Consider the following 22,454-nt stretch of genomic DNA (forward strand, 5'->3'; position numbering starts at 1 on the left):
AGGGACCTCAGTGATCCATTGTCTGGAATACAGACAGGCCCTTGCTAATTTAATGACACAGGGAAGATTTTATTTGATATAGCAGCCTATCCCGTCTCCTGACATGGTGATAGTGCTGGGAGACATAATGGCAACTCCTCTGTCTGTCTCCTCAATGGCACTGGCATGGCAGAGAAAGCATGAGAAGTAGTCAGCATACATTCAGGGCAGTTGAGAGCCTGGCTGGGCCCAGGTACATTTAAGGGAGTGTGGCATATTCACTGGAGGTGTGGCCATGCACCCTTGATGGGCTGAGGAGAAAAGCGACAGCTGCTGGGGCCAGGTAAGCTAGGGGAGGACCTGGGTTCCCACTGGGTCCCTCCATCAGACCTGGGCCCATGTAATTAGTACCCTCCCCCCTCCTTCTCGGCGCCACTGCATACAGTAAGTGACCTCTGCAAGTAGCGACTCTAAGATCTGTGACAGAGGTTACGGCTGATGGTGGCTCCTTCTACCAGAGGGCCTAGTTCAGAGATGTACGTTAATGCATGTGCGCCGGAATTTCCCAAGAGCCCAGGCAGCAGGTATCCTAAAGGGCACTGGGGGAGGGGGGAAGGGGTTGTCCACTGGCATATCTGCAAGCTGCAGATGACAGGGTATAGTGCTGGAACCCCACCATATTGGTGAAATGCAGTGGATGTGAATCTGGGACCCTGGAAAGTTTTCTGTAGCTGTTTACATGAGTCTGCTAGAAATGTTTACCTGAGATCTTGGTAGGAACTGTGTTAAACTGGGGTATCTGCCTCTGATGAGCTTTGGGAACTCTGCTCAGGACTTTTGGACAGAATGGTGTTTAACTTGTTAATTATGAGATGTAGTTAACTGCCAGGGGCGTAGCCAGAACTTTGTGGGCCCCATAGCAACATTTTGAAGTGGTGCCCGTCCCAATGCTTCTAGAGAGACACTTCTCTGCAGCAGTTATTAACGTTAGGCCCTATAATAGTGTCCTAGTTCATTTTCTGAACCATAGTAGAGCCTTATTTAATGTTATGCCCCATAGTAGTGCCCTAGTTTATTTCATGAATCGCAGTAGTGCTTAAGTGCACCCTATATCACATTTCAGAGCTCCCAGTACACATTATGCCACACAGTACCCCCAATTCACATTATGATATATTGTGCCTCATTATATATAGTGCCCCCCCCCATTCATATTGTGCCTCATTGCAGTGGCCTGGTCCATATTATATAACATTAGAATGCCCTCCAGTTCATTTTATACCACACTACAATGAGCAGGTCCAGGGTCATACCTAGATATATTGCAGGCCCCAAGGACAATGTTTTAAAAGGCCCCTATGTACCACCCAATGGCAAAAATGTATATAACACATGTAAATTTGAGAGATAAGGTGGGCCCCTCTCAGCTCTGGGCCCCATAGCAGCTGTACTGCCTGCACCTATGGTACAGTAGCTATACCCTTGTTAACAGCTCTTTCAAAAAATGTGTGATTATTATGCACCTTTCTCCTTATCTGTGTGAGCGCTGTGTTTAAATGACTTTATGTCCTAAATGCGGTACTCTCACAGTATGCTTGCAAATATTATTTAAAACATATATATGAAAATATAATATTACCTTTTCTGGAACTACACTTTTTCCATCCCATGCATAGCCTCGCTTTGTAAAGTAGTTTACAGTTGCAAACTCGATCAATGCAGAAAATACAAACGCATAGCACACTGCTATAAACCAGTCCATGGCTGTGGCATATGCAACTTTTGGAAGAGAATTTCTAGCACTGATACTCAGTGTCGTCATGGTAAGTACAGTTGTTACACCTGCAAATGAGATATAAAAGAACTGTGATTACACCAATTTATGCATATGCACATACTACTTCAAATGTTTAGAAAAGATATTTAAACACTGTTTACAAAACAAAGTAATATACAGTATCGTAATAAGGATAACAAGCCACCCAAGGTGTCATGAGGATAATTAATGGACCAGATTCAGAGGTAAATGAAATGCTGAAGTTTGCGCAGTTGAGCGATTATTTGCTACTGCGCAAATGCAAAAAGTCCTGAAAACCCCTACGGTGCATGCTTTCTCAAGTGACTGGCATTAGAACTAGCATCTCTATACCAGAGGTTCTCAAACACGGTCCTCAAGGCACCCCAATGGTCCAGGTTTTAGGTATATCCATGACTCAGCATAGATGGTTAAATCAAACTGACTGAGGTGCTAATTAAGTCACCTGTGACCGAGCATTGACAAACTTAAAACCTGGACCGTTGGGGTTCCTTGAGGTCAATGTTTGAGAACCTCTGCTCTAAACCATAAGTGTTCCTGGTTGGGGACACGAAGTGAATACAAAATAAGAGTGTCTCATGGACGTGTTTTGGGAGATCACACAGCTGCCTTCCCAAATGCAGACCTGGGGCCACAGAGGCCATGTTTAGAGGAAATGCAGAAGAAGACACTGCGTCTGTCATAGGCTGGTGCTAGTGTCGATGTTACACCGATGTGAAGATGCACCGATGTTGGAGTGTTCAGAGCCAAAGGTAGAGTTGCACTGTTCATGAGCATTGAAAGTGGGTGTATCAGGGCATACACAGTACTACACACACCAGTACACAAAGGGAAGGCTGAAACTAACATTTCCATATTATCACCGTTGTGACTCCGCAAAAAGTTGCTGTCGCACATACATTAATGTCCACCTCTGATCCAGGCAATTGTCTCTATGAACATAATAGTGTTTCATGTTCCAACTGCTAGTTTGGGGGATATGTTTACTAAGCAGCTCTTTTCAAAGCAGCAGCTTGTAGGCGGTTCTGGCAACAGGAGCATTGTGCATTTAATATCGTTGCCCTTTTAAATCCTGCTGCCAGAACTGTCGACAAGGGACACTTTGAGACTATACTAGAGGCAGAGGGGTCTATTCATGAAGCAGTAAAAAGAGTGGAGAAGGGAGCCTATGGAGAAGCTGCCCATGGCAACCAATCAGCTGCTCCGGTCAATTGTATAGTATGCAAATTATAAATGTTACTTCAATGTTGATTGGTTGCCATGGGCAACTTCACCACTGGCTCACTTCTCCACACTTTTCACTGCTTCATGAATAGACCCCAGAGTCTTCAATTGCTGTATGATGTAAGGGGTGTTCCTGGGCTGTAATGGCGTGTTCTAATGCAGGCAATGTTTTGTAAGGGCATATTGATGGAACTGTGGGCTACATTATACCTGTATTCAGACTTATCTTTTGCACCATTATGGTGCATAATTGTGCAAATGTGCACTGATGATAACTGCGAGTATCAAACCAAGCTTCAAACTCTGCACTCAATCCCAGAGCAATTATGGCTGACTTGTGCTCAACTCTGTTTAGGCCCTTATATTTGTACAGCCACATCTGTACATATTCTGTAGGGATTCAGAATGATATACTGATGGATGGGACACCGGTGATCAGTATACCGACTGCAGCATCCCATCAATCAGAATCCTGACAGCCCCCCATTTAGCCCCCTATCCCTCATCTTTTCCATACCCTAACCCTCCCTTGTGGATGCCTAATCCTAACACTCCCCGGTGGTGCCTAACCCTAACTCTCCCTTCCCCTCTGCCTGAACCTAACCCTCCCAGCTTGGTGCCTAACCGCAACCCTCCCTTCCCCGCTGCATAAACCTAACCCTCCCCGCTAGGTGCCTAACCCTAACCTACCCTTCTATGTGCCTAACCATAACCCTCCCTCCCCGGTCCCTAACCCTAATCCTCCCTCCCTGGTCCCTAACCCTAATGTTCCTGTGCCTGCACCCTAAGCCCAGCCTCCCTTCTGCTACCTAAACCTAGGTGTCAGTATTTTGACACAGGCATCCCAGTTGGCATTGGTATATTGACGCAGGAAATTGTGTCCTCTTTCGGGATCCCGGCGTCGGTATATCAACCGCCGGGATCCCGTTCGTCGGGAAGATAACTTCTTCCCTTCTGTAGTTATACTGTACAGTACAATTAGTATGTTTCAGTTTCTGTACCGCTGAAAATAACAGTTCCAAAGGGTTTAGCATTCTACACTGCAATAAATCGAGTTCCATCAATAATATCACCGAATAGATAATGTTATCTTGCTTCATCCATAAAATATTAACTCCACGCAAATGTTTTATTGTAGACTTGCAATGACATTAATTTGATCTGTCTCTTGGGATTGAAATTATGTTTTGTCTGAGCTAATTAGCTAAGGTTGCAATGAATATGAATTGTGTGCTGAAATGCGGATTCAGCATTCAAGTCTACTTTTTAAGGATGTGTCTGAACTTGTCCTGCGCATCACATGTCTCTTGGTTACCTTGACAACTGTAGATATTAATATATTACATCTACAGTACTGCAGTATTTTCACCATGTTGTTTGTTATGAAAATTGTATGAATACCAAGAATGTCACTTAATGAGCAATGGATTTTGGCATTTAATAAGATATTTTGGAAACCTGTTATTTTATTCCCCAAGGAAATATCAAATGTACAAATAACAGAATTATAAAAGAAATAGATTTTCTGCTGAGCAGCAAAAGTAGGTGCAGAGGTTTTTAAATATTTTTCATCTTGTTTTACATCTTTGCAGAGATATACTAATGAGCACAATGCAGTAGCAGTCACCGTGGTAATGAATTACCAGGGAGGGGTATTTTTTGACCATGGTAAATATTTTGGGCAGTTGAGCTTAATAAGATTCTTATGAATATGTCTCCTTTCAAAACACTATCAAATGTGACTTTATCCAGTATTAATAGATAGATAGATAGATAGATAGATAGATAGATAGATAGATAGATAGATAGATAGATAGATAGATAGATAGATAGATAGATGCAAACAATAAAGAAATTAATAGATAGATAGATAGATAGATAGATAGATAGATAGATAGATAGATAGATAGATAGACATGTGATAGACAGAAACAGACAGATACTGTAGATGGACAGACGTGATAAATAAATAGATAAATGCATACAAGATAGATGTATAGATAGACAGACAGACAGATCGATTGACTGATAGATACAAGATAGAAATAAAAAATAAGAATATAGATAGACAGATGCATACAAGATAGAAATATAGATCGATAGATATACACATGCAATAGATAGATAGATAGATAGATAGAGAGATAGATAGATAGATAGATAGATAGATAGACGCATACAAGATAGATAGAGGGACAGACAGATCAATCGGTAGATACAAGATAGAAATAGATAGATGACAGATAGATAGATACAATATAGAAATATTGACAGATGCATACAAGACAGAAATATAGATTGATAGATACATAGATAGACCCATGATATATAGATTGATACAAGATATCAACGCGCATTTGAGGGGCAGAGTCTGGACAACGGAAGCGTGTCTGGAAGGTTTGCGGTGCGGGCAGCAGCGGTTGCGTGATGTCACACGCAGCCACTGTGACCCAAAACATGGCTGCCCGGCAACTGCCTTGGCAGCAAGGCTGCAAAAGCAGGGGGAATCCTTAAAAAGCAAGTGTATCGCTGTGTAGCAATGTGCTCACATTTCAGTGGGGGGGGGCTTGGCATGCGGACAGGCCTTGCACTGTGCTGGGTGGCCCCCCGCAAGCTAGAGAAATGAGTTGTAGTTTTGCGATTTTTCACAAAACTACAAGTAATGCTGAATTAGGCCCTCTGTCTTCAATGTTGCGGCTTTTTTTTTTCTAAATTATATGTGTAAATTCACAAATAGTGTACTGCAGATAGTGTGGTAGGTGCTTGGGATTAGGAAGATTTTGTGTCACAAAGGAATTGGTAAGGATGCTTGATGAGCGTACTCTATTAGACCTACAGTATCTCTTGTCTGTTTTATCTGCAGCCTGCGCAGGGCGGCCAAGTTTTCACTTGCAGCAGTCATGTGTGGCGTCACGCAGCTGCCCTGAAAACGTCACCAATCTGCCCCCATTTTCCCTGCAACGTCCCTGCAATGCTGAGTCGATATCCATTCGCTGCTGTCACTCATGTTGCAGTCGCATCCTTCTGGAATACGACCACAATATCCTGGCCTATTTTCACTGATGCGTGTTCGCACTACAGCACGGGTCAGAAGAATGCAAATGCAATGCATCTCTGACTCGTGCTGAATAAGGCATTATGTTCAATACATGACATCAGTGGTGCCGTGAGAAGGGGGGAGAGGGTACAAATTACCCAAGCCCAGGTTTGATGGAGGGGCCCAGTGAGGGCCTAGTGGGGGCCCTGAGCTTCCTCCCCCTTAACTGGCAGCAGCAGCTACAGCTCTTCTCCTAAGCCCAGCACACGCTGCTGACTGCTGGGCTGGAGTGTGGCCATGGTGGTGCTTAAAATACAATATTTTCAGTATTTTTTCAATGGGTGCATGACCACGCCTCCTGTGTATAGGCCACCCCCCCCTGAAAAGTACTTGGGCACTGCCAGGCTCTCTACTGCCCTGCATGACATACATTCTATGATGGCAACTTCAACCCTACCGTGTACCTGAAATACGGCAGCTGTACTCGTGAAACATTTGTGACGACCCTTGATGTCAGGACATACTGTAGTAAACGCAAGTCTAGGCACCTTTATACTTTAAAACAATTTTATAGAGCTTAATTTTTAAAAGACAAGGAATTGGATGAATTATTTTCAGTTTCATTGTTTAGTTTTCAGACATTTTGAAAGGTATAATGCAGTTTAGAACCACAGATCATTAACCTCCTCCTTTTAATGACAGACTCCAAATACGAATACACTAAATGGCCAAAATTAATCTCATAGTATTTTATTCAGTGAAAAGAGTGGCAAAGTGGGCCAGTTGAGAAGTTGCCCATGGCAACCAATCAGCATTGAAGTAACATTTATCAAGTGCATTCTATAAAAATATACGTAGCAGCTGATTGGTTGCCATGGGCAACTTCTCTACTGGCTCACTTCTTCACACTTTTTAACTGCTTCATGAATAGACCCCATAGTAACTTGCATAACTCATACCAATAATTCTGTTCTACATGGATCTTAGTGTTGCTTTGCATGGGAGGTCTATTCCAGGTCACATACATTCTGAGAACCTTTGAAAACTCCTGCGGCCTGACAGGAAGATGTCACAAGGATCAACAGTTTCTGGTCCCACAACCAGATGTCATGCTGTCACTGACAAGGATAAAACGTTACAGTAGGTTTTGGCAAGGTGCCTTAGCCAGTCTGTGGAATATACTCTACATAACAGGTAGACTTGAAGGGATTAGCACCTGGAGATGACTGTTTTCACAATGAGCTCAGCTGAGTTGTTCCATTCAGAGTATAAGAAGCTTCAATATGCACCTTACTGTATTGTATATAAACTACTGTACATAGAAATGAACTCCGTTAAAGTACAGGGTACATTATCTCCTAATTGACAGTGATTTTAAAAACACTGGATTGTTGTAATACACACATTCAAGGAGGACCTGCAGTATGCCTAAAACTTACCAAATACGGTTCTTGCAGGGACAGACTCTCTGTTGAGCCAGAAAGACACCTGGGACAGTATGACTGTCATAATGCAAGGTAAGTAAGTTTGGATGACAAAGTAACCAATTTTTCTTTTTAAGTGGAAGTGCGTTGTCATGACAACATATTCACCTGAAATGTAAAGAGAAAGAATGTTTTAGCATTTTATTTTAAGGCCAAACTATAGTTTAATCGACACACTGTATATTTTACACCCACTACCCATACTATTGCTCAGTTTCCGCGGCCTTCAGGGCACAGTCCAAACCTGGATTTCATCGCATCAAATCACTGCTTCAGAGTTAATTGCTATGGGTTCACCTTCTGCTGCTTTATCTATCAATTGGTATAGCACAAGCCTCAATCCCAAAACCGCTGTTTTTCTCTATCTATACAGCCTCACTTGGAAAACTAATAATCTTATTTGGATTTCTGTGCCACCTCTATGAATATGTCACCTCTATACTGTACACAGAAAGACTGTATATCGATCCTCTGATTCCTCCAAGATCTTTCACCATTCAACAATACTGAATGTCTTTTGCCATGTCATCATGAATGAATTACTACCTTCATTAAGCTTTCAAAAACTGCGCTATTACACTTTACACCAGCCAATGGAAGCTGGTTACAGATGAAGCCATGTTCATCTTTGCTGCGATGTGGAAGGCTGCATCATAGCATGCTGCTTGGCATGCCAGGCTGTGACTATTTGCAGCTTGCAATACTGTAACTCCATTAATTCCTTTAGGAATTAATGGAGCCATTGCTGGGTGTGAGTAGTCCAAGCCAAGCACTCCATACAGCATGCTGCATCACAGCAAACATGAACATGGCTACTGACAGTGGCAAGTATCAATCAACCAGGCTATCTGTAAAATAAAGAATTAATTTCACAGCCGGAGAGTAAAGAAACACACACACACACACACACAAGATTGGTGTTACAGCTGTACTCTGTTTATTAGTACAGGTTGAGTATCCCTTATCCAAAATGCTTGGGACCAGAGGTATTTTGGATATCGGATTTTTCCGTATTTTGGAATAATTGCATACCATAATGAGATATCATGGTGATGGGTCCTAAGTCTAAGCACAGAATGCATTTATGTTTCATATACACCTTATACACACAGCCTGAAGGTAATTTTAGCCAGTATTTTTTATAACTTTGTGCATTAAAAAAAGTGTTTCTACATTCACACAATTCATTAATGTTTCATATACACCTTATACACACAGCCTGTAGTTCATTTAATACAATATTTTTAATAACTTTGTGTATTAAACAAAGTTTGTGTAGATTGAGCCATCAGAAAACAAAGGTTTCACTATCTCACTCTCACTCAAAAAAGTCCATATTTCGGATATTCCGTATTTTGGAATATTTGGATATGGGATACTCAACCTGTATCACTAGGAATCATAAATCTTTTCTGAGTAGGCGTCATCTCATATTTTGAGCATGTGCAAATTATTTACAATCTTGATATGAATGTCATGTTTACACTTTAAGCTTAATTTTGTATTAACAGCAAAGGGCAGTATTTGCTAAATCATTAATATGCAAATAATTAGAATTTCTAGTCTTTTCTAACAATTTAGCAAGCAGTAAAAAGTCTTTGTTCATTATCTATGAACATGCAGGTGCTAGACTTGGAATAAGCATATAGCAACATGTGCATAACTGGAAGAAGGGACACATAGAAACTTTGCTGAGAAGTATGTGGGAATTGAAACTATACAACTTCTGAGAAAATATCTGAGAATATCAACCTAAAAGACAAATCCTCATTTCTAAATGTCAGCATATATTTGAACAAAATCATTATTTAGAATTTTATCTCTATCACTACATCTGTACCTATCTACTCCAGTTGATAACACAACAACAAACTCTATCTCTCAGGTTTGCTTCTTATTTGTCAAACATATTTAGAAGTTATTTGTATCATCTGTCTCCAAATCCAAGTAACTACTGTAAATAACATCTTGATAAAATGAACATATATAGACACTGCAATAACTTGATATATGCACTTTTGACTCATACTGAGTTAGACTGTTTTTGTATTTTTTAAAGCTAATAACGAGTGTGTATTTCATTAACAAAGAACTGTTGGTTGGGTGTTATTATTTCTGATTATTATCAGATACAATAACACCGATTATGTTTGACATACTGTAAACCTGGCACACTCGCTACTTTGCTTATGCAAAAGTTTAATTTTTTTTTTTAGCGAATTCATTTTATGTCTTGATTTTTGCTCTATGGCTGCTCCACTGTAACAGTCCCCACACTGGTTGCTTGTACTTATATATAAAATAAAATATTTTACTAATAGAAAATTTCCCAAACTCTTAATCAATATTTATATCTTTGCCTTTCTTAAATATCTCCCATTCAATCCTCTATTCTACCCAATACATGTTCCTTTCGTTCTTACTCATCTTCCATCCCCAGTTGCAAAACTCTCGGACTTCCCTCCTTATATGAAATGTGTTCCATAGTACATCAAACAAGCCTCAAGTCATCACAACCACACCTCTTAGAAACTCTGACAGATGTGTGCCTTTAACAATGTGGTTCATTTTTTAAATGTATCTAAAGGTTCCCATAAACTAGAACGATAATGCCCGATTTTATCCAATTTTGGGCATTCGGGCGGATATATCGAGTGAATTCGGGCATTTTGGATGTGATTCCAATCTGAACCAATCCGATGCGCTTTCCCGTGAGGGTCGGATCAGCTCCCCTAGATCGTTAGTGCTGCACTCGTGATATGTCAGTTCCCGCATGCATGGCTGGGATCGCATACGATATATCACATGCAAAATGTACCAAATCGTATGGAATCGTATGGAACCACTCCCGGGAGAGTTCAAGGGAAATCGTCTCCGACTTCAGCCTCAGACATATCATTATAGTGTATGGGGCCCTTCAGTCACTATGGAAAGTATGCTTGTAAACCTGTGTTGGTGCAAAATATCCAGAGGCAGTGGCGTAACTACTGCCCCCGCAGTCCTCGCGGTGGCTTGGGGGCGAGGGGCTGCGGGGGCGCCACTGACTTTGCACAGATTGACATGCGGACGAGCGTCCGCATGTCAATCTGCAGTCTCCTTCCCTCCGCTGCTGTAAGTAACTTTGCTGAGAAGTATGTGGGAATTGAAACTATACAACTTCTGAGAAAATATCTGAGAATATCAACCTAAAAGACAAATCCTCATTTCTAAATGTCAGCATATATTTGAACTAGAACGATAATGCCCGATTTTAGCCAATTTTGGGCATTCGGGCGGATATATTGAGTGAATTCGAGCATTTTGGATGTGATTCCAATCTGAACCAATCCGATGCGCTTTCCCGTGAGGGTCGGATCGGCTCCCCTAGATCGTTAGTGCTGCACTCGTGATATGTCAGTTCCCGCATGCATGGCTGGGATCGCATACGATATATCACATGCAAAATGTACCAAATCGTATGGAATCGTATGGAACCACTCCCGGGAGAGTTCAAGGGAAATCGTCTCCGACTTCAGCCTCAGACATATCATTATAGTGTATGGGGCCCTTCAGTCACTATGGAAAGTATGCTTGTAAACCTGTGTTGGTGCAAAATATCCAGAGGCAGTGGCGTAACTACTGCCCCCGCAGTCCTCGCGGTGGCTTGGGGGCGAGGGGCTGCGGGGGCGCCACTGACTTTGCACAGATTGACATGCGGACGAGCGTCCGCATGTCAATCTGCAGTCTCCTTCCCTTCGCTGCTGTAAGTAACTTTGCTGAGAAGTATGTGGGAATTGAAACTATACAACTTCTGAGAAAATATCTGAGAATATCAACCTAAAAGACAAATCCTCATTTCTAAATGTCAGCATATATTTGAACAAAATCATTATTTAGAATTTTATCTCTATCACTACATCTGTACCTATCTACTCCAGTTGATAACACAACAACAAACTCTATCTCTCAGGTTTGCTTCTTATTTGTCAAACATATTTAGAAGTTATTTGTATCATCTGTCTCCAAATCCAAGTAACTACTGTAAATAACATCTTGATAAAATGAACATATATAGACACTGCAATAACTTGATATATGCACTTTTGACTCATACTGAGTTAGACTGTTTTTGTATTTTTTAAAGCTAATAACGAGTGTGTATTTCATTAACAAAGAACTGTTGGTTGGGTGTTATTATTTCTGATTATTATCAGATACAATAACACCAATTATGTTTGACATACTGTAAACCTGGCACACTCGCAACTTTGCTTATGCAAAAGTTTAATTTTTTTTTTTAGCGAATTCATTTTATGTCTTGATTTTTGCTCTATGGCTGCTCCACTGTAACAGTCCCCACACTGGTTGCTTGTACTTATATATAAAATAAAATATTTTACTAATAGAAAATTTCCCAAACTCTTAATCAATATTTATATCTTTGCCTTTCTTAAATATCTCCCATTCAATCCTTCCCTCCTTATATGAAATGTGTTCCATAGTACATCAAACAAGCCTCAAGTCATCACAACCACACCTCTTACAAACTCTGACAGATGGTTGTGATGACTTGACAAGCCTCAAGTCATCACAACCACACCTCTTACAAGCTCTGGCTCACGAACCGGCACTTCCTTTATTAGACCGGCAGTAGAGCCAGGAGGGACACAGGAGAGGCGCGCTATGCGCTCCGTGTCCCTCCAACACAAAGGAGCGGGGGGTGGGAGCAGGCACTGTGGGGGAAGATCTGGCACTGGGGGCATATACCTGGCACTGTGGGGGAAGATCTGGCACTGTGGGCATATACCTGGCACTGGGGGCATATACCTGGCACTGTGGGGGAAGATCTGGCACTGGGGGCATATACCTGGCACTGTGGGGGAATATTTGGCACTGGGGGGAGCAGGCACTGAGGGGGCATATGTGGCACTGTGGGGGAATATCTGGCACTGGGGGCATATATCTGGCACTGTGGGGGAATATCTGGCACTGGGGGGAGCAGGCACTGAGGGGGCATGTGTGGCACTGTGGGTGAATATTTGGCACTGGGGGGAGCAGGCACTGAGGGGGCATATGTGGCACTGGGGGGGGTATATCTGGCACTGGGGGCATATACCTGGCACTGTGGGGGAATATCTGGCACTGCTGGCATATGTGGCACTGGGAGCATGGCCCTAGCAACAAGCACTACCCCCTAGCAACGAGCATGACACCCAGTGCATGAAACCCCTGGCAACAAGCATGACACCCAGTGCATGAAACCCCTGGCAACGAGCATGACACCCAGTGCATGAAACCCCTGGCAACGAGCATGATACCCTGAGCATGAAAACCCCTGGCACCGTGCATAGAACCAAGAGTATGAAACCGCTGGCAACGAGCATGACACCCAGTGCATGAAACCTCTGGCAACGAGCATGACACCCTGAGCATGAAACCCCTGGCAACGAGCATGACACCCTGAGCATGAAAACCCCTGGCACCGTGCATGGAACCAAGAGCATGAAACCCCTGGCAACGAGCAGGTAATTTAAAAGTAATTAGAAGCCTTACTGTAGAACTTAATGTATCACGGACATTGCGGTGTGTGTCATAATGTGTCAGGCATTACGGTGTGTTGTATACTATATCACGGGCATTGTGGTATGTGGTATAATGTCTCAGAATCATTGTGGTGTGTGTCATACTGTGTCACAGACATTGTATGTGCTATAATGTATCAGGGGCATTGCAGTGTGTAGCATAATGTATAACGGGCATTGCGATTCCTGTCATAATGTGTCACAGGCATTACGGTGTGTGGCATAATGTGTCGGGGGCATTACAGTGTGTGCATATTGTGTCATGTGCATTATTGTGTGTGGCATAATGGCTAAGGCCATTGCAGTATGTGGAATAATGTATACTGGGCATTACTATAAGGAGGAAAAATGACAAATAATGTAAGGGGCATGAATCAGGATTATTTTTCTTTCCTGTGGTGGCTAATGTCTGGGCATGCAGGTTGCAAAACTGGGGTATAAGGTAGTCTTTTCCTGCAATGTCACGCCCCTTTATGCGAAGCAACGCCCATTTCAACGAAGCCACACACCCTTTACTAGTGCCAATTATGGGGGGGATTGGGGGGTGGGGGGGGGGGGCGCCGAAGGATTTTTTGGCTTGGGGGAGAAAAATTTCTAGTTACGCCACTGTCCAGAAGTGTAGCATGGCCAGGGTTATTGGAACATGTGCTTCAGTTGCAACATGTGCTGTAGGGCTCCAGGGCTGGTGTTGTTGCCCGGTGAGTCCCAGTGTTATTGGGCCCCCATTATGATCAGGACAGCATGGCTGCCAGTCTGTGGTATTCTGTGCTATAGGTTTATTTGCATGCTTTTGTGCAATATTTTTTCTGTGAAAAATGAATGTCTGCTCAAAGGGAGTATAGTATCTGCTGTTAGTACATGTATTCTTCTACTTATATTAAAAGGACAAGAGTCGAAGTTGCCCATAGCAACCAATCACATTTTCTCTATCATTTGTCAAGTGCATTCTATTAAATGATAGCTAGAAGATGATTTGTTCCTATGGGCAACTTTTCCACTTGTCATCTTTAGAAGGTTTGATGCACCTCCCCCTTATTCCTGTACGCGAGCCCTGGACACATTTCTACTTAAAATAAAAAAGTATCAGTGTGCACATATTATATAGCAAAATGTTTGGAAAGAGAATTACTTTAAAGAGATCATATCCATTACACCAGTATTCCTGCAAAGATCTGTATTTTCTCCACACCAGCTGACAGTTATTCAGTCTTAACTGCGCTTTCTAACTATGCTAACATGCTATTGAATTTCTTAATCAGCTTGGCAATATGCATTATAGTAAGTGAGCATATGTTCTTGGGGGGTGTGGATCTTAGATCTACACTAAAAAGGTCTACAGTCAATAGGTCGACCACTAATGGTCAACAGGTTCAAAAGGTTGACGTGGAAATGATTGACACAAAAAGGTTGACACACATTGTAAAAAAAATGGGGTGTTTTGTCAGTTTTCTGCCACAAAAAAAGCCCAGGGTACCGTGTCCCCTTGTATGACTCATTTCACTTGCAGGTTACTATTCCCAACTGTAGTCCACGTGGATGGTAAAGTATGAAAAAGTTTTAAAAAAATGAAAAAAGAAAAAAACTTGTGTCGACCATACTGTATGTGTGTCAAACATTGTCATGTTCACCTTTTGATCCTGTTGACCTTTTGAACCCATCGACTTTTTTAACTCTCTACCTTTTACATGTCGACCTTTTGACCATGTTGACCATTGACCCTGTTGACCTAATACATATCAACCATTAGTGGTCAACCTTTTGACTGTAGACCTTTTTAGTGTAGATTTATAGACCGGATCATTCTTGGTTGGAAATCCTTATATTAAGCCCATTCAAAGTCATTATTACATAGTTAAATAGTTACAGAGGTTGAAAAGAGGCAAAATGCCCATCGGGTTCGACCTGTAATCTGTCTTAAACCGAGTTCATTATAATGTCCCAATTGAAGTAATGTTTTATGTTTAGTTATCAACTGTAAATCATGTTCTTCCCAGATTAAAAATGTAAATATGTTAAATGCTATAACCTTGGATTTCTTTTTCAGTCAGAAATGTATCCAATCCGTTTTTAAATGCATACTGTATATAGTGTCGGCCATTACCACCTTCATTGGCAGGGAATTTCAGATCCTTATTGCCCTAACAGTGAAGAACCCTTTCCTACGTTGAGTATGGAATTTTCTCTCCTCTAGCCTCAGCGAGTGACCTCGCGTCTTATACAGAGTTCTTTTAATAAACAATTCCTCTGATAACTCTTTGTAATTTCCCTTTATACTGTATATTTGAAGATATTGATAATGTCTCCTCTTAGACGCCTCTTTTCTAGTGTATTCAGATAACTAAACCCAGTATCTCCATTGTATCACAGACATTGATATTTCCAGAACCTTCCACCTTGTTAATAACACAGTCATATAGAAATAAGATATTTGTGGCTTCTTAAAGCTGCTTCCTGATGCTCACAGTTATTGTGGGTATTTGTGGGGCTGGCAGCAGAAGCTACACACAGCATAAACTGAGGCGATAATACACAACAGTTGCATAGTACAAAGAGCTAGGCAGAAACAAAACAGAGCAGAGATCAGTAGTCTTCACTTGCAAAGTGAAGAAAACATTATTAGAAATTCTCAGTGAACAGCATAAAAAAATATAAAAATTTTTGTGAATACAGAGCAAATCCTATGCAATACATTCCACCCCTACTCCACAAGCCAACGCAAACACATACACTTTTTATAACAACCTCACAATCAGCACCCACACTCATACTGTGCCTCCCAATATTAGTTTGCAGGGGAGGCAGAAAAGCGGTGTGGCCTAGTGATGCAGGGGGATAGCCAAGCAGCACGCGGGCTTTGCTGCACATCATGCCTCCATTTTTTGCTGATCCCAGTCCTTCTCTATAGTATTTGGATGCCATGAGCGAACTACTAACCTTGCAACACACGCACGCACACACACACACACACACACACACACACACACACACACACACACACACACACACACACCCCTCCCACATGATACTGCAGTCCGCAAGTGGGATAGTGAGACAATGCCCAAAAAGCAGGACTATCCAACCAAAATCAGGATGGTTGGGAGGTATGCAAGCTGGTCTTATAAGAGCTTAGCTCCAAATAGGTAGAGCAACAGAAAAACAAGGCAAATTAACCACATGTATCTGAGTTATGCAAAATAAAATGTAGAAAATAAAAATGAGCCCACATAAAAAAATCTAAAAATTAAAGATATACAGTACTTTGAACAACTGGTATCTAATCTCTCTTAAGCAGGGCCCTACTTCCTCATGTTTATTCCTAGTACTATCCTTGCTACCATTACTCCCTGGTCTCCTATCTCATTAACCTTGCCATTGGTTCATATAACCTCACTGGACAGTTTTCCCAATTGTACTTTTTGCAAAAAAAAATTGGTCTGTAGCACTTAACCTCGCATATCAAACTGCTATAGATTGTAAGCTTGTGTGCAAGACTCACTTACTCCTCTGTCTGTTAATAACCACCATCTCTGGAGTATACTGCTGTTATATAAATATATTTTAACAAGAAATAATAATGTGAGTAATTTGGGCTCCAACCACTAATGAGTTATTCACAGTTTAGATCTGATATGACAAATTGCTCAGTGTCATTTAAATAGCTGCAGTATACGTATTGTAGTTTATTTAGTCAAGCCACTTTTATATTGCAATATTTGTCTCCAACTATACAAACGAATATTAAGCAAAGATGATATAGTGTTAAACATACATTAACATTTTCCTTGGTGTTTATATGCATTGCAATAAGTGCTCTTTGTTTATGTATCTTGACCATGAGGTGCAGAGGTATAAAAGACAGGTCAAAGCATATATCACTTGCCCTTGATTAACCACTTGCTTGGTGTGGTCACATCAGATGTGACCACACCATGCTGGACTTTTCCTGACATGGTCACATCTGATGCAGCCAGCCAGAATTGGCAACTGTGCAGCTGCTGGAAGATAATCTTCCAGCAGCTGCTGCTCACAAAGGAACCTTCCATTCCCTCTGCTTCCTGGTTCTCTCCTCCAATGTCTGCTGTGCTGCCACTCACTGCTGATCAAACAGCCTGGCGGTGCCCCCTCTTTCCCACGGCTGCAGACATTAACAGCCGCTGGGGAAATGTAATAGAGGTCTCCATTACCTTGCTGTGTACACTCAGCGGCTGCAGAGAGAAGCAACTGCTGGGAAAATATGGGTTCATGATGGTCGCAATGTTCCGGTCAATGGATGATAATTCGCCCACTAATGTTTAACCAATGTTTAGAAATTGTGTTTATTTTTTTAAATAAAATTGTGTTACGTGCAGTTAAACTTTTTTTTTTTAAAACACTGTTTACTGGTTTATCAATTGTAAATAGTATATGCAAGGGTTCTTAATGGAAAGTAAATAGAGCCTAAAATATATTTTAGTCAATAGGCTGGTATACATCTTTGACTATCCTTCTGTAATATAATACCTTCTATTAGTCCTGTTTTTTGGGTGGGGTAGCTCTAATTTTAGGTCAACAAAAAAAGTATGGTGGTTTATGATAATAGGGTACAGCTTTGGATAAATGGGAGCATGGTTGGTTGTTTTGGGCATAATTGGGCATATTAGGTTATGGAATGGGTGGATGAGGGACGTTGCTTTTTTTAGTGCTAATTCTTCTTTCCATAGTATCAGCACATAGGCGGATACAGGAGGGAGGCACACGGGCCCGTGCCCCCCCCCACCTGTCATTTCTGACTTCTTTTTTGTTTCAAAAGGAGAACAGCAGCAGCACTACTGCTATTTCCATCAGTCAGATTTGATAAAAGAGCCGGCAGGCACTAGGACCCGCTGCGGCTCTAACACCAAGTCTGTGTGGTAACCAATGGGGAGGCTCCCTGCTCACACTACAACCTACCTCCCCCACTGCCATCCCAGGTGCGGGGTTCAAATGCCAGCATCGAGTAAGACTGTTTCTTATGACGGCGCAGAAAGCTTCATTAGCCCTCACTGCACCGCACAGTTTCCCAGCGCTTCCTCCTCCACTTCCTTTACCACCATGCTAGGTGCAGTCACACTCAGCCTCAGCTTTGAGAAGGCGGCCCGTGTGATTGTGACAGGGCTGTCCTGCAGATGTCTTATGCTGCTTGTTGGAGATCCAGCTGGCTGCTTCTGCTAATTAAAGATGGGCAGTTCATGTCCTGCAGTCTGAGTCTCAGTGCAGTGCCCAAAACAAGGTATGCTGCACCTGCCACCACCAACTAAAAACTATAATAATTATATCGTGCTGGGGTGCCTTCCAGGCTCCCATAACTAATGGAACAGGTGACCAACATTTCAAGGCCCAATCAGCCTTTTCATCAGGGTGAAACATTGGCAATTAACCAGGATGCGCTCCTACAGCCAATCATTACCTGATGGTGTATTCTGTGAGGCCATGCCCCCTGTGATACCACACCCCCTATCTGGGAGCATGCATGCCTTAGGTGCATGTAAATATAACTATTACCGTTCCACTATCATGGTGCCCCCCCTTCATTTTCTTCTGGATCCGCCCCTGTATTAGCAAATATGGTACAAGGGATGGTTTAGTATTTTAACCATACAATACAAAATATTGCTTGTTCTGTGCTGAAAGGTGTTCATAGTGGGTGCAGGTAGTGCCAAATTATCATTGCTGCAGGTGGAATAGTGGTTACCATCATGTATCAACAAAATAGTTCCACCACCAGAATTGTATTATTTGGCCATAAGTGAGCTCCACAGGTTACAGTAGTACACCATTGATTGGTTGGTCCAACGCAGAGGTGGCAGGCTGAGTTGACCTGGCATTTCCCGGGTCCATATTACTAGTATTGTACACAGTACTTTTTAAAATATGGTAAAACTTTCTGAAGTTGTATATGGGCAATCTTGATTTAGAACAGTTTGTCAGAAATTATTTAAATACCATTATATAACCATTATGGTTTTTCCTTGGCTTTTGTGTTTAATTCCAGTATGCCATAAATAAATGACTATGCAAAGCTTAAACACTAAAATTCAGAGTTTACAAGAATACTGTTTTGTTAAATATGTTATATTTAGGTAACTTTTATTAATATATATTCTTGCAAGCTTTGGAAAAATCTCAGTGTTAGTTATCGTAGGAAATAAGCACACAAAGACAAAAACTAACAAAAGAGATATTTGGATCAGATATAAATCATCAGTATTTGGCATCTAGAACAGGTATGAAAGAACTCTTTCTTCTAGAAAAATGGGATTCTGAAAATGTGTTTTTAAACAGATGACAGATAAAACGGCACACATTTCTCTCTTAAGAGAATCTGAATTAGTCTAAAAAAATAATGTCTAGACATTGCTGCTGGAATATGCACAGAGCATTTCAAATACATTATTCTACTTCCAGCCTAGGAGGATAGTGGCATTTATGTTCTGATGGCAAGCTAAAGAGAGGGAATGTGACAGAACTCCTAATGTGGCCTAAGTATATTATAGATGGGTCCACATTTATTCCGTATTCTAACTATATGGAGAAATTGTGAGAAATTCCCTTAACATTCTCAGTGGCAAACTGGCCATAAAATAATAATCACATCAAAGAGATAAAGGGGGTCATTCTGACCCGATCGCTCACTGCAGTTTGTCGCAGCGCAGCGATCGGGTCGGAACTGCCCATGCACCAGTGCCGCAGTGCGCCGGCTCATGGCAGTCATCAGTGCCCAGGGATCGCCTCTGAGACAGAGGAGGTCGCTGGGCGGGAGGGAGCTGAATGGCGGTGCTAAGCCGGCATTTATTAGGCGCGGTCCGGCCAACGCAGACGTGGCCAGACCGTTAGGGGGGCCTGGCGCTGCGGCTGCGTGACGTATCACTCAGCCGCTGCAGGCAGCGTCAGCGAGGCACAACTCCAGGAGCTGCGCTGGCCGGGAGTTACTCCACAGATACAAAGGCATCGCCTCTGTGCGGTGCTTTTGTATTTGTGCGGGGGGGGGGGGGGCACTGACATGCGGGGCGGACTAGCCCTGTGCTGGGCGTCCCCCCGCATGTCTGAATTTACGATCGTAGCTGTGCTAAATTTAGCACAGCTACGATCAACTCGGAATAACCTCCAAAGTACCAACCAATTAGCTTCTGTTATTTTTCAAAATGACTGTTAGGAGCTGAGTAGTTGTTTTTTTTAATCTCTCTCCACTTTATCTTTATTAAAGATTTGATAAATCTCCCCCATTATCTAAACTTGAGTATTTAACTGGAAGAAAAGAAGGTTTACACAAGAAAACATAAGCAGTTTACAAGACTATATTTCAATCTATTCTGGGATAGTTGTGGATTCAGTTTGACTTGCAGTAAAAATGGCAGATTACTGGTGCATAGTAAAAAAAAAAACTCCACCGTGACGTAAACATTTTAGAGCCAACCCCCTCCCCATAACTCAGTGGCCTTTTAACCATCATTCCTCTAATTTTCAGATTCTCACTCCATTGGGATCATTGACACAGAGACAGCGGAGAACATTTTTTAAAATTCAGTACTACAACACACTCGTGTGTTGGCAGAACTGATGGGTATGCACCTGATGAGAAACATGGTCCAGGACATCAGGAATTAGCTCTAGTGCATACATCAATGGATCTGGTTATTTAGAATGCTAACCATTCTGGTCCATACCAATGGATATAGCAAGAAGTGCTCCAGGTCTTATGGACCTAATTCAGACCTGATCGTAGAACTGCAAAATTTTGCAGGGCTCCGATCAGGCACACTGACATGCGGGGGGCGCCCAGCAAATGGCTAGTCCGCCCCCGCATGTCAGGTCCGGCCCCTTTTCCCTTGCGAAGTACAAAAGCATCGCACAGCAGCGATGCTTTTGAACTTCAGGAGTCTCTCCCGGCCAGCGCAATTCCAGTGTGCTGGCCTGGAGCTACACGTCACTGCCCCGGGTCACAATGGCTGCATATGATGTCACGCAGCTGCTGCGGCCCGCTCACCGCACAGTCCAGCCACACCTGCATTGGCTGGACAATGCCCACAAAACGGCGGGCAAACGCTGCCGTGCCGCCCCCTCTCACCCAGTGAACACCTCTGCCTGTCAATCAGGCAGAGACGATCTCTAGTCAACAACAGCCGTTTGCTGTCAGCCATGCGCCAGCGCACTGCGGTGCCGGCGCATGCGCACTTCTGACCTGATAGATGCGCTGCGATGAATGGCAGCGTACGATCAGGTCAGAATGACCCCCTATGTGTGAATTCATTTGTATTTACTAAAGTGTCAATTAATACACTCTTCAGATAACATTCAATGGCCCTTTTGATGAACCTGTTAGTACAAGGAGATGCACAATATACAGTAATCTGGAAAAAACTATCACAGATGCAAAAAGAATTACAGTTCATAATCTTCATAAAACTTCTAAGGGGTTGCATTCCAAAATGACTTTGGAATAAGTGTCCACTTCTTGTCAAATTTAGGGACCTACTGATAATTCTAAGGCAACCACGTTTCTCTACATTTAGGTCATGCTGTAGACTCAGTTAAGGGTTGGCCAGCTTAAGAAATGACTCCAATAGGTTCATGTTTTTCTAGTGAGCCGAGCATATTCTAAATCAGGGCTGGCCAAACCGGTCCTCGAGATCTACCAACAGTTTATGTTTTCCAGGCCTCCTGGAGACCTTAATTAGTAATGACTAGACCTGTGCACTAGCCAGGTGGTCTGGAAAATGTGAACTGTTGGTAGATATCGAGGACCGGTTTGGCCAGCTCTGTTCTAAATGATGTGTCATTCTTCCCTCTTTTCCTCTACTGGGCTGGATACCATTTAAACTGTTGACAAGATCGTAGAAACCTGCTACTGTATGTAAAAGGACTTTAGTTACTTTTTAACTACACTGCTTCAATGATGCTTTCACATCTGGAACACTAGGCATGAATACCGCCCAACAACATATCAACATTAATAAATGCTGTGCCCTGCAGACACATGACATTTTTTTTTCCTTTTTTTAAGGTTTATTCTATCATGTGACCCTCTAAATCCCCAGCTCTTTGTTTATACTGTTGCAGGATTCTTTGTCTATTATTGTTGTCAGGATGTCTGGTACAATTTTTGCAGCTATGACTCTAATATGTAATTTAGATTATAATAACAATAATGAAAGAGGGGTTTTCATCTACGGTTATAAAATATATGTACAGCACTTACAAGATGAGTTAGCTCTGAGACTGAGTCTGGGAATGGCAACTGTCAATCATACACAGGGATGCGTACCGTTCTAGATTCTGATGTTCCCTTTTTTTGAGGATATCATGGATCTTCTGATGAGAGCTATGGGCACTGAAAC

General features: G+C 42.2%; 1 protein-coding gene across 2 annotated transcripts in view; it reads right to left on the reverse strand.

The window, feature by feature from the left end:
* Positions 1-22,454, reverse strand: part of GABRA1 (gamma-aminobutyric acid type A receptor subunit alpha1) — a 219,358-nt gene that overhangs the window by 48,880 nt on the left and 148,024 nt on the right. For both annotated transcript variants that reach the window (XM_063928756.1, XM_063928755.1), the window contains exons 8-9: positions 7,496-7,648; positions 1,619-1,821 (exon numbers count right to left, since the gene is read on the reverse strand). In XM_063928756.1, coding sequence (XP_063784826.1) covers positions 1,619-1,821; positions 7,496-7,648 — 356 coding nt within the window. The remainder of the gene's footprint in view (positions 1-1,618; positions 1,822-7,495; positions 7,649-22,454) is intronic.

Source organism: Pseudophryne corroboree, chromosome 6 (genome assembly GCF_028390025.1).
Source record: "Pseudophryne corroboree isolate aPseCor3 chromosome 6, aPseCor3.hap2, whole genome shotgun sequence".
NCBI classification, from domain to species: Eukaryota; Metazoa; Chordata; class Amphibia; order Anura; family Myobatrachidae; genus Pseudophryne; species Pseudophryne corroboree.